This window comes from Alligator mississippiensis, chromosome 4 (assembly GCF_030867095.1).
Source record: "Alligator mississippiensis isolate rAllMis1 chromosome 4, rAllMis1, whole genome shotgun sequence".
NCBI classification, from domain to species: Eukaryota; Metazoa; Chordata; order Crocodylia; family Alligatoridae; genus Alligator; species Alligator mississippiensis.
In genome coordinates this window covers 5400144-5413523 of record NC_081827.1, presented here as the reverse complement: position 1 = coordinate 5413523, position 13380 = coordinate 5400144, and the positions used below count along the sequence as shown (strand labels likewise).

Here is a 13380-nt window from a genome sequence, read left to right as displayed (position 1 = left end):
ATCTCCGTGCCCGGATCTAGCAAGCGACCCGGTGCGTGGGCTCCCCACAGGTGCAGATATTTGCGATAGCTGCCGCCACCTCCCCTTGCTGCCAGAGGGTGGGAGCCGGGGAGTCCCGCGGGCACGGGGCGGCGAGGGGCCTGGTCCGGAAGACCCGGGGCCACCAAACCTGGGTGTCTGGGCCGGCCCGGGCTGCGGGACGACAGCGTCTGGGGCAGACGGGCCTCGCGGACGCTCCTGCGACCAGGGCAGCTGCATTGTCCCCGGGGACAGGGCCACACACACACGCACACAATCATAGACCCTCCACACATGCACACACACAGACACTCCCCCCATGGATCTTCCTCTGCTACACACATGCACACACACACACAACCATAGACCCTACACACACACACACCATGGATCTTCCTCCCATCCCCAGCCACACACACACACGCACGCACATACGCACGCACCCTATGCATGCACACACACAGTTATAAACCCTACACACACATACACACTTTCATAAGCCCTACACACACACACACTCATAAACCCTACACCCCCCTCCCCATGGATCTTCCTCCCTTCCCCCATCACACACACACACACACACACACACATACACACACACACACCATGGATCTTCCTTCCATCCCCAGCCACACACACATAAACCCTACATGCACACACACATAAACCCTACACACACAATCATAAAACCTATGCATACACGCCTATACCCTATAACCCCTGCCCATGGATCTTCCTCCCCTCCACTCCCCGTCACACACACACACACACACACACGTGGCAGAGCCGGGTCTCGAACCCAGGCCCCCAGGTGCCCGTCCCCCGCCCCCCCGCAGGTGCCCGGGGTAGGCAGGCAGGCCGGCAGGCTGGGCCCGGCGCGCACAAACACTACATCCCCCATGGCGCCCCGCGCGGGGGAGGCGGGGCCCCGCCCACCGAGCGCGGCGCGTCGCCCGGCGGCCGCCCAATGGCCGCGGGCCGGGGCGGTGAGGTCACTGTGGGTGACGTCAGGGGCCGGAGCGAGGCCGGGGCAGTCGGCGCGGGCTGAGGGAGCGGGGCCGGTGGCGGCGGCGGTGGCGGAGCGGCTCGGCTCGGCTCGGAGCGCGGCGCGGCGCGGCGAGGGAGGCCCATCCGGGCGGGTCTGGTCGGAGCCGGCGCTGCCCCTGCCTGCCTGCCTGCCTGCCTGCCCAGCGGCGCGGCGCTGCCAGGCGGCGGGGGGAGGCGGCGGGCACCATGTCCTCCCCCAGCCCGGGCAAGCGGCGCATGGACACCGACGTGGTCAAGCTGTATCCTCCTCCCGGCGCCCCGCCCCCCCCCCGCGGGTGGGACCCCCCAGGGGGGATGACACCCCCTCCCCTCCCCCCTCAGGGGCATCCTGGCCCTGCCCCCCCTCACTGGGGGTGGGGGCAAGGCGCCCCCCCCCCCCCGCAGCCTTGTGTGCTGTTGATGATGATTTGCTCCCTGCCATGCCCAAAGCTTGGGGGTTGGGGGGGTTAAATTGGGGGAGAGGGGGATGACCCCCCAAATGAGGGGTCGCTGTGTGGGGGGAGGGGTGGGGGAATACCCCAAAAGGGGCAGGGCTTTGCCTCGCCTGGCTGCTGTTTATGTAACGCTCCAGGTACACCCCCCCCCTCCCGAAACGGGCCTGATTTCTAATTCGGCCTCTTGTTGTTTTCTCTTTTGTGCCCCTCTGGGGCGGGGGACTCCCGTCCTCTCGGCGGCGCGGAGGGGGCGGACGTGGTGGAAGCTGTGCGGGGAATTCGGTTTATTAATAGTTGTATTAATAGTTGCGTTGACGCGGGGAGGAGGGGGGGGGGGGGATGCATTTGACATCCCCGACCCGACGGCTCCCCGGGGCGGCGACGAGCAACGTCTCCCTTTGGAGGAGAAACAAACTTCTCCGGGTTTCCTCCTTTTAAAGGAAGGGGGAAACGGCCCCGGGTCCCGCGGATGGCGCGGGGACGCCCGGCTGAGCGAGAACTTCTTCCATTCGGGTTTTTGTGCCCGTGGTTTTTTGTTTTTAATTGAATTTAATTTTTTCTTCTTCAAAGACAAGCTGTTTCTTTATAGGCCATTTCTTTTTTCCCCCCCCCCCCCCCGAATCTTGTTTTTAAAGAAATAGGAAATGACTGGCGATCAGGGTAGAATCGGAGCTATTTTTATCCCGGGGTTTAGAGTTACACATACACACGTCTGCGCTCTCCCAAATGCAAATCGCAATCGATGGCTGATTTTTCCCGGTTGTTTATGCAGAAGAAAATTGCCTTTCTTTTTAAAGGACTGGGCCGGAGAGGCGATGAGGCCCAGTCTGATTTGATGCAGACTCTGCTCTGACTCCCTCTTTCTTTTTGTTCGTGGTAGCTGGCATCTAGGATGATTACAGCATTTTAGGAGACAAAGAGCCAGGGGGGTTTTTTTTGTTTGTTTTATTTTTATTTTTTTGAAGGGACTTGGTATATTCACGCTGGTGGAGGGGGTTTGCGTTTTGCTGTAGGTGGAAGAGAGGCGAATATCTTCCCTTCCAGACCTGGTCGGCTTCTGATCTCCTGCTGGTTTCTCCCCTGACAAAAGAAACCAGAGGCTTTTTTTTTTCTGAACCGGGGCTCTTATTATTGTGACTGCAGCGTTCTTGAGAGCTGAGGCAAGAGGCTTAGATGGGTCTTGTGGACAGCAAAGTTAGGAAGTTATAGATGTCAGATGACTCTTCCCGACCTCTCCCCTCCCTCCCTGATTTTTTTTTTTGTTGTTGTTCGTTTGTCGGAGTCGTCTCCCTGGCCTTCCTCTCTCCAGGATGCATTGGGCTGTGCAGGCCCTGGGCCTTTTCATTTCTGTGTGTAATCCTCCTATCTGTAAACTGATCTGCAAATTGTCTGAAATAAGTGTGTGTTGGAGGGGTGGGGGTGGGGACCGGAGCTGGTTATGGTGGTGAGCAAATGAGGGAGAACTGGTCTGGAGGAATGTACTTGAATGGGCTCCTCCCGATGCCTCCGAGTTGGTTTGGTTTTGTGTTTTGGGTGGGGGGGGGTGTTGTTTGCTGCCATTTTCATCTCAATCTCCCTTTTCATGTCTCCGGATATAATCGTGGCATAGTTTTCTAGCCTGCCAAGAGCAACCTTTCCGGAGGAGGGTACAGGGTGGCCGGAAAGTAACCCAGCTGCTTTCTGCTCTGACAGGTTTCGGGGTCCTCCTTCCCCAGACCTATTTTCAGTCCCGACATGTCCGTGTCCTTTCATAGTCATGTCGTTGGCTGATCTCTCTCTCTCTCTCGCCTCGGGTTGCCTGGGGAATGCATGTGTGTGAACCGATGTTTAATAATTGCCTGGATGATTCTGTTCTGAAACTCTGAGTCATTCATTGTTTCCCTTCTGATCCCTTCTCTAAACCTTGTGCAAACGCTCGGAAGAGCCGAGAAGCAGGGATTTGCATTGCATCGTGCCCCTGTTGGGCTGATGGTCACCTCCTTTCCCCCCCCCCCTTAGGGGCTCAATAGCAAACCCGGGTAGGGTCCTGCATCCTGCCGGTCGCAAAAGGGCTTTTCAGGCAGGCGTAGTCCCCAAAGACGGGGAATTTACCCAGGTTCATTTGATCAACCTCGGGTCTGGGGTGGAGAAAATCTTAGCCTGGAGGGGTGCAGAGGAGTTTCCTGTCCCTGCCGCACGGGGAGCGGGGGGCCTCCGTGCGTCTGCCCGTTGCCATCCCGTCTTACTGTTGCCCCGGTGCAATGCCAAGCCTCCTGCTTTGGAAAAGTGTTTGCAGGCGAAAGGCCTCGGGCAGAGCTTGCAAATCATCGGATTGGCTGCTCTGTTACTACCCGGAAACCAAGGCCGGGGCGGAGCAACCTGAACAGCTGATGGAGTGTGTGACAAGAGTGTGTTTATATACAGGGGGTGGGGGCTGGGAAAGGAGAAGGAGGCCTAGTGCAAGGCTGTGGAAGCCCGCACAGGCCAATCCTCAGGGTTTCAGCATTGGGGGCTCGGGGAGATCCCTATCACAGGCAGCCCCGCACAGCTGATCTGCGGGGTCCTTGCATTGTTAATCAGAGCCCCACTGGGCCGTGCCAGCCCTTCGAGGTACTTTCAGTGGGATTACAAGAGTTCGGAGGCAGGGGTTTTTATTGTTCTGCATCAGAATAGCAGTGCACGGGCTTGAATGCACGGGCTCGCCGCGCGCTGCGTTTGCAGACGTGCCACGGGTTCGAGCGTGATGTATTGATCCCGTTTCCCCTCTTGTGCATAGATCCTCAGCCGGCTGAGTGTTTCTCTTCTAGCATCAGCTGTGGTGTTAAAAAGGGCAGTGTCGCCCTCTGTTCTGTGCTTTAAATAAAACCCGTCAGAGTGGGTTGAATCTCCATTTTTCCAGTGCTGCAATGGGAAAGGTTGCTGTTGCAGCCCAAAATAACTTAAACAGCAGAAACTTTGTTGAAGAGCACCGACCGGGTTACAGCTGCTGGCTGAAGAACAGCATGACTATATTAAAAAATATTTATTTCTAGTTAGAAATGAGCTTACTTGCATCTTGATGGGTATCGAGAGATACTTTGATGCAGCACAGTAATAGCTTTTACAGCAATTGTGCTAGATAGAAAACCGTTCCTATTCGGGGTAAATCCCACGTGAAGCTCTTTCGAGAGCTTGTCGTGCTCATTGTCCTTGTATTTGAACATATTCCAGCAGTGCATTGAGTAACGTGATGATAACGTGTTTGTTCTCCTGTCCTCTCCCTAGGGGGCAAAGCATGTGCATGGGAGTTCTTATATTTTGGCAGATTTCTTTCTTCTTTTTTACGGGTAGACAGTTCTAGAAACTTTTGCATGCTGGAATGCAAATCTCGAAACATCCTGAGCTGGTTCTCACTCCTTTTGTGTCTCCCTTTTTTAATTGGCTCTCAAGGGAGAGGGGGAGTAGTGTAGTACTTTTTTTTTTTTTTTTTTTTTTTTCCAAGCAGACGAAGGCTTGGGAACAATTGATCTCTACTACTAGCTCAGTTTGGGGGAGTAAATAAGAAAGTTGCTTATCTCGGATGTATGTTGACCAGATTGAGGGTCTCCCATTACCTGGCATTTTAAGAACTATAACCCTTGCATTATTTTACTAATTGGTGGGGGAGAGGAAAAGCAAATTGCAAAAAAAAAAAAAAAAAAAAAAATTCATTGCTCAAATGATTCTTATAGAGGTATTAGCTCGTTGCTTGTAGAGCAGAGTTGGGTGTCTTTATTAGCTGAGCAATTTTATTTTTTGCCCTGTATGGTCTGGATCTTGGCTGCGACTGTAAGTTCACTGTTCCATTGTTGCCTTGTCAGTTTGATTGCAAAGCCCATTGAAGCTCCGCTTTACAACACAGACCTGAAAGGGTGCTGCACCTGCTTAATAATGTAATTGCAGTGGTTATTGAGATACGACTGTATAATATGAATTTGGTTAAAATAGCTTATATTAAAATGCCTATTTTAGCTTGACATTCTGGCTTTGTGTGGGGATTTTTTTTTTTTTCACAGCATTTGATTGCTGTTAACTACTTCTTCTCTTCTCTGTGTCCCTTATCCTTGGAATAATGATTTTAGTGGACTGAATAGTAGCATAGTCTCTTTTGGAGGGGGAAGAATTATTTTCAGGTTTCTGTAAGACTGAGTTTCTTTAAGCTTTATTAAACTCTGATTCAGTCAGTCTTGGAGGAAGTTAATTTGTAGTAGCAGCAAAAGCAGGTATATTTTGTAAAATGTGGTGTCTGTTCTCTTAGGCGGGTATCACCATGTTCCTTCCTGAACGTGCTCACCCCAGGTACAGGTGGTGTGTAACAGGAGGAGATTCTTTGGTTAAGACTTGGAATCAGTTGGGGACTGCTCTGTAGTTAAAGAAGGGAGTTTTTGCTATGAACACCCCTAAATGTGTTCAACACTTTCGTGGCAGAAAGCAGACAATAGAAACAGGCTCTGGCCTTGTTACAAGCTTTATGCATACTTGGGTAAAATCTTTGCTGTTTAGGTTAAGTCATGAGATGTTCCTGCTGAGCCGGTGATTCTCAACCAGGGTACTGTAGCATCGTGAGACCCCTTTTAGGGTGACCTGCAGTGTGAGGAGATTCACAAAAGCTTAGATTCACAGAAGTTTAGGGCTGGAAGGGACCTTGTGAGATCATCGGGTCCGAGATGAGTACAAGCTCGGGCAAGTCCCTACCTGGCTGCTCTCTCATCCCCACTGCCTGGCCCTTCTGCAAGGAGGGGAAGCACCGTAATAAGTTCGTTTTTGAAATAGGGTGCTGCTCCATTCACGAAAATTAGGGAGGGGTGTATTGATGATGGTGGTGGTGGTTGTTAATAATATTTCATTTTTTTTAATTGAGTCTTATAAAGGTTGAGAGCCACTGCTCTAGATTCTTTGCCTTGGTTCATTTACCTGGGAAGTGATGACAGAACAAGGAGCATTCATTTACCTGGTGACAGATGACAGAACAAGGAGCAGTGGTCTCAAGGGAGGTTTAGGTTGGATATTAGGAAAAACTTTCTCACTAGGAGGGTGGTGAAGTACTGAAACAGGTTACCCAGAGAGGTGGTGGACTCTCCATCCTTGGAGGTTTTTAAGGGCCAGGTAGACAAAGACCTGGCTAGGTTGATGTAGTTGGGGGTGGTCCTGCTGAGCAGGAGGTTGGACTAGATGTGACCTCCCGAGGTCCCTTCCAGCCTTCGTTTTCTATGATTCTGTGAAGTGTGACGGCTAACATTGTCAGTCATATTGTTTGGTGAAGGGCCATCAAAAAAAAGCTGTGCTCTCCAAAAGAAACGTCCGTGGGGCTTATGCAAGTGAAGCCCTCAAGTCGCTGCGTTCTGTCCCTGTTGCTGCAGTGGCCGCTATTTCAGTGGCAAGCTGCAGGGTCTTGGGTGTGGTGTGGTTAGGCTCTTTCTGCAGCTAGCTGATATGTCCTTGCCAAACCTAGTCTAAATCTGTTACCCAGCAGAATCCTGGTTTGTTCACCCAGCATGTGGCCTTGAATAACAAGGTCAGTTGTAGGGTTTTTTTGAGAAAAAGATGACTCCCTCTGGGTGCTCCTGTGTTGTCTCCTTGTAGCAGCGCCATCCGATCTGTGATACCTGTCACTGTAATTGAGTGACTTTGGCAGATCATTACTCTAAAGCAAGGATCCAATTCTGTACAGTGCTGAGAGGCTGGACACCCTTCATTTTCACTAGCCATTTGGACTGCCACCTCCTGGGAGCAGGTGCAGCGCAAGAGTCTGAAATGGGTAATGTAACCTCTGCGTGGCCATCTAAGACCCTGACCTGCCGTGTCACCCAAATAGCCATGTAGTGACAGCCAGGGGAAGCTGTGGCTCTCCTGTTTTGAAAGTGTGTGCCCCTAGCACTCCCAGAAGGAAAATCTTCATCTTTTACCAGCATACGGCCTATGATACCACGGAGCAGTTTTGTTCTAGTGCAGTGAGTCTCAATCAGGGCAGCTGTTGTTTTTTTTTATTAGCCAAAAAATAAAAGCTGGCCCTATTTTATTTATTTATTTATTTTTATTTTTTTTAGGGGTGCCTCGAGTCTGAAAAGGTTGAGGGCCACTGTTCTAACAAATAGGGGCAGAGGTGCACACACGTTGTCAGTTAATTAGGATAGAAAAGATCAGCCTCCAGCTACAGCTTTGAAAGCTGCTTTTCCTATGTGGGATTGCTTTCACAGGCTGGCTGCAGCAGAAGGATGTAAGAAGCGGAGGTACTGTTGCCTTAAACGGCCTTTAGAAGAATCAGCAGAGCTCCAGTGGCTTCCCGTTCCTGATTCACTGCTGTGGTGAAGTGCTGTTTTTGCAAGGGAGTTACATGAGTGGGCAGCAGCAGGCCATTAGGAAGGGAAGAGCCTGGCCAGTCTCAGACACCACCACTGCAGTGGTGCAGTGACCATGAGCTGCTACATTGAGTCTGTGTGTTTTCAACCTGTTAGGAACTGAACCCAAATCCCATCCAGGAAGAGCACACACCAACTGCAGATGCTTCCTCAGCTGACGAAGGGTATTTCTACCCGAAAGCTTGCAAAGAAGAGTTTTCCCAGCTATTTGAGTTGGTCTAGTAAAAGGGTTCAGATTTACCCAAAGAACCTTACGAACCCTAAACACGGCATCTGAATGGCAGGCTCTTGCTGGAGGTAAGAGGGTAGCCATGTTTAAAAGGCAGTCCCTCCTTACTAGCCAAAGAAGTTATTCTGCATAATTTCACTTTGTTGCTGATGTGGCTTGGGGTTGTAGAAGAGAGATCCCAGTGCTCTGGATCCGTACCCCTTGTGAGCAAGGTAGAGGCAATGCTGCAGAACATGCTTCTGAATATCCAGCTTCCATCTGCCTGGGGGGTGGATTGTGCTGTTGGCCTCATCCCATTGTGTGCGTTCAGTTCTTCTCTCTTCAGTGGATTCTGTGTATACATTTCTGGAATAGCGAGTCTATACAGGGGAGTACTTTGTTGTTGTTTTTTCCCACTGAATAGCACACGGATGACTAAAGAAACATACAACCATACCCTTCCTAGTTTCTCTTAGGTTGTCCAATTTGTTTTCCAGCGCCCTCTTGATCTCGACAGGATGCTTGAAATTGAACTGCACAAAACATAAGAAAATGTCCCAAGTGATGGATCTTTCACTACATCCATGGGGGAAACTGTTTCGCAGCCTAATGGTTCTTACCCATGAGACCTGCGTTGTAAGTTTTGTTTCAAATTATCACTTGACCTAGGTCCAATTACACTCTCTCTCTCTCTCTCTCTCTTGTAATCATCTTGTAAACCCTAAAATTCCAGTACTAGTGAGCTGTGATACCAACACCTCTGGAAGATGCATGTGATTACGTTGCCTTCAGGGCCTCTCTTCTCACTGGCATTCCCCAGGCTTTTGCAGCTGAGACGTGATGCTATCCTCAAAATTAAGGGGGTTTTTCCCCCACCCCTTCCTGAAGCAGCTTTCCAAGAGCACTGTTTATGGTCTTTGGCATTCTGCTGGTCTTAAGTCACTTGCATTTTTCTGTGTAGCAATAACAACACGTGAAATAGCAAGTTGACTCAGTCTCCAAAAAAGCAACTAGGTCATTCATATTCTCTTCTGATTTTTTTTTTTCCTTCTCCCCCTCCACCCTTTTCCTTTTTTAACTGAAGCATCTTAGTCAGGATTGTCGTTTTAATTGCCGCGTCAAATGACAGATCTATTCTGTGGGTTACAAGGCACGTTTTACATGCACCCTCTGTAGCGTACATAGTAAAATAAGAGGAGGCAGTAACTGAGGTCAGAGACTTTATTTAAACCTTATCACATAGATCCTTCCATAGTTGTTTCAGCGTGTTGATCTTGTAGTGATAAATGCTGTTTTCCTTCTCCAAAGATGGTTGCATTTTACCTGCGAAATCTCTTTCTGAAGCACTCTGGGGTTATATGAAATAAGAGCAAGAGTACAGGTGGAAACTAGTTCAATTATAATAAAAATAGTTAAAACTACTATATTAGTGATCCTGAGACATTGTCATGCCTGTAATTGGCTTTGAGAATTTGGGGTCTTGCTGTGATATCAGCACCAAGAACCTGGCATCAAATTTTGGTTAATGCCTTGTTAGTAGAAGTTGATGTTGCAGTGACAGGAACTGCTTTCTAGGGGCTTCACCCTGGAGGCATTTGTCATCCTTGGCGAAAGGCTGAGGTGGGAAATTTTGACAGTTGATTGTTAAATATATTTTGCATTATTCCTAAATTCCAGTGGGCTTTCCACCTGGCCTTGAGCACTCACTCCGTGCGGAGGGGCTGGGCCTGGGGGCAGAGCTGGCATGCAGATGCTCGATTTACATTACTGGCTTCATGAAGAGGAGGGTAACCTTGGCGTAGCAGCTGATTATTTCTAGTCGGTCATCTGTGGAGCTTTGCAAGGCCTCTACTGGGACTGGCTATATTTGAAGGGATCTGATATTCGCATACATAATAATTGAATTAGGTTGCGAAAGCAGATTGCATGTTCTTCACTTTTCCTCTCAATCTCAGAACAATGCAGGAAACCGGAAGGTAAGATTGAAGCTAGTAAAAGAAATGCTGTCAGACACAAGCTGTGAAACTTGCTGCTGAGAAATATCGTGGAGGCAAGCACCTACCAGGGTTTAAATTAACACTGGGCGTTGTCGTGGATAACAAAGATATCCAGAGTAGTTATAGGAAGGTTTAAGGTGGGGGAGAAAAACCCCTAAAGAGTTTTAGGGAGGCACGTTGAACCCCTGGCTTCAGGACATGAGCTGGTTTCCAACTCTGGAGGGCCCAGGAGACCTTTTCATAGGGGTGTATTGTTCATCTGTGTCTGTTGCAGAGTTTCTTTTCTGACCTAGTACCAGTCACTCTCTGGAAACGAGCTATTGCACTAACCGGATTGCTTGTTTGATCCCTTTTTATGGTTCTTTGCCATTCCAGTCAGTAATAAGTCGCTGGAGTAGCATTCAGTGCTTCCTATAACAGAGCTAGCAAACATTGCAACGCATCTGAAAGACATTGAGATGTAGTCCTGTGTGTCCTAGGTTAACCTGGGCAGCGGATTAATCAAGGCAAAACTGAAAGGCTTTATAAAATATTAACAAGCACTTTGGCCTCTCTTGTTAGACTGAGCGTTGCGTCGACTGTTCTAATGGTGGCAGAATCGCTCGTGTCCTAAAACTGTTAGGTGAAGCACCTGATGACATGGGAGAGTGTCCGTCGGAAAATCCACTGATCTACGGTGCAATAACTACAGATGCTGTAGTTCATCTTTTATGCAGGGTAGCGTCTGCACGGCCGTGACTGAGCTTTCAGACTTTTCTCTAATCTGGAAAGGTGGCTGCAGAGCTGAGAGATTCTATTTTTAAACTTCCACGACTAAGACTGAAACTCCAAAGCTGCAGTTCAGTTTCTACCTTCAAGTCTTCCCAGGCCCTGTCCCCAATGGAGCCAAATCTGGGTGCTCTTTTTTGGATTTGAACACTTCCTTTGCTTTAAAGAAGCTAACACATTTCCCTTGCTCAGGGATGCTGATGTCTAAAAATGCTTTACTAGGTTGGTGACCTTGCTTGGGAGCAACTTAACTCCAAGGATCTAATATAAACTACTTGAATAGCACCTGGAACATAATGCTGCTTTGTCTTTTCGATTATAAAAAGGAGGTCAGATTTGGAGTCTGCAATAACGGGACACCATCAGTCCTGAATCTATTTTAAATGGACTCTAGCCTTTTTCATGGGACAGGATCTAACAGATCGGTGTGTTTAAGACATCTTTTAGCTACATCTGGTTTGCTTTGGGCTCACAGCCTTTGCTCCCTGGCTTGTGGAAGGGGAAATGTGCCTACCTGTTGGTTGCCTGAATTTCTTACGGCACTACTCTTGAGTGCCTTCCTAGCAGGTTGCCTGTAAAGGAGTTAGCTCCTTTGAGCTCTCCTTTTGCTGTGTCCTCCATAAAGTGGGGGCAGCTCACTAGATGAGCTGGTCCACCAAAGCAGCATGAGATTTTTTTTTGCCCTCCCTTAAAAGCCACGTGGTTTGGTTAGCACAGGGCATGCATGATGTAAGGGCATTAAGACAACATCCTTTAGGGGACTGCTCAAGAAACCGAAAGCAGGGGTAATGTGGCCACCAAGGGGTGGCACACCATGCATGCCACAAGTGGCCCAGGGAGCCTCTGCATGTAGCATGAGGCAGATCAGAAAGGGGGCAGGCAACACAGTAGCAGAGAGCGGAAAGCAGAGCATCAGATCAGATGGGGAGCACGGCAGGGAGCGGAGCGGAGCAGGTTGGGCACGACAGCAAGATTAGAGTAACACTTGGGAAGGGTGTGGGGCTAATTTGGGGCACACCTGTCCAAAAGGTTGGCTTCCACTGTACACTGTGCAGATGAGGGGCTGCCCTGGAAACTCCCCTCTTGGGGTGGGAAGGAACCTCTCCATTTTGCCGACCATGCTCAGACCCCTGTGAAAACTGCTCCTTCCCTCTTAGTGGAGACTGGCAGAGACCCAACAGCTCTTCAATCTCCTCCTCAAATTAAAAGTGAGGGGACTGAGATCAAATGAGATGCCTTAAACTTGAGACTGGGCAAGCGCAGGGGAGAGGAGAGAGACAATCTTGCTGACCTTCCCAAAAAATCTTTAGAGCTAATCCTGCCAAAAACTAATGTGTCCTGGGTATTGGTTACATGTAGCAGTAATGCAAGTACCAAACCATACAATCACTTGGCAGTCTCCATGCTGAGGTAATGCCCTGGCTGAGCGATGCATCCCCATCAATGGTGCTCAGCAGAACTCAGTAATTATTCTTACTCTTTGGAGAGAAATGCGTTGTGAGCGGTTGTTGTTGCTTCCCCATCAGTCTTAAGCGGAGCCCTGGGCATCCCATAATGCCGCTCGCTTTCATCCCACAATGCACCAGTTGGGAAGGGCTGCTGGGATGTCTTAAGGTGCATCACGTATTTGGTGTTTGCTCTTTTGAAGCGCTAGCAGAAGCATGACAACGTGTGTGTTCTGGTGGCTTTCTTTAGTCTGCAGAGCTTCGACGCTGGCAAGGCCTCGGTCAGCGTGCATGAAAAGCTGCTTCCTGTGGGACCTGCTGCAGTCGTTCGTTTGAAAACAAAGAACCTTACACAGCGTGGGAATTTCTACCGTGGTCTTGCTGATGCTTCATAATCCCTTAAGTCAGGTCCCTGTATTGTAACTTAAACAGAGGGGGGGGGGATTTTTATGACTCCTGTAACAAATCTGCGCCCCTAAAAGTGTCAGATCGTCTGTGCTGTGACTCAGCTCAGAGTTGTATCAACTTACTCCTGGGTTCTGGTTAAAACATCTCATGGTTTTTGTGTTTTCGGCTCCAGCTTTCAGCCCGCCAGCATGTCAGATCTGGGAAACAAATGCGGGGCTGACTTGACATGTTTGACATCATTAGCAACATAGCTCTTCTGACTTCAGTCATTGATGGAGTTGTGGTAATGCCAAGCTTGCATGCGAGAGAGATGAACAAGGGCCCAGAATGAAAGATGATTTCTTTAGTGATCTCATGGGTCAAAACGTTAGGGTCAGAGACATCAAATCCTTTGTAATTTAGCACCTGCATCTATGTGACTTTCTTGGGCTCCTTGCAAGGAAATGAGCAGGCCCTATCTTAGTCTCACTATTGTGTCCAGTAGTAAAATCTGTTAGGCAAGTAAAATTGGGCTTTGAAATCTCTCTGCTGCCTTGAGTAGCAATGAAAATAATATAGGCCTGTGTCTTCTGAAGACCAGGCTTAGATCTTGTGGCCCTGGGTTTCTGTTTCTGTTTTACCAGGAAAAATTGCATTTGAAACTACTGCATCTTTGGATGGTAGCATCATTCTTGGATTGCGCCATTCACAAGGCAG

General features: G+C 49.3%; 1 protein-coding gene across 3 annotated transcripts in view; it reads left to right on the top strand.

Annotated features, from left to right (window-relative positions):
* The first annotated feature begins 1085 nt into the window (after positions 1-1085).
* Positions 1086-13380, top strand: part of UBE2H (ubiquitin conjugating enzyme E2 H) — a 69970-nt gene continuing 57675 nt past the window's right edge. For 2 of the 3 annotated variants that reach the window (XR_002090285.2, XM_019487641.2), the window contains exon 1: positions 1088-1307. Coding sequence is in view for 2 of the 3 variants with exons in the window: in XM_019487641.2 (XP_019343186.1) it covers positions 1255-1307 (53 nt within the window). In the remaining variant the exon portion in view is untranslated. Of the gene's footprint in view, positions 1308-13380 lie in introns of all 3 variants that reach the window. The other variant, XM_019487642.2, reaches the window with a different exon arrangement.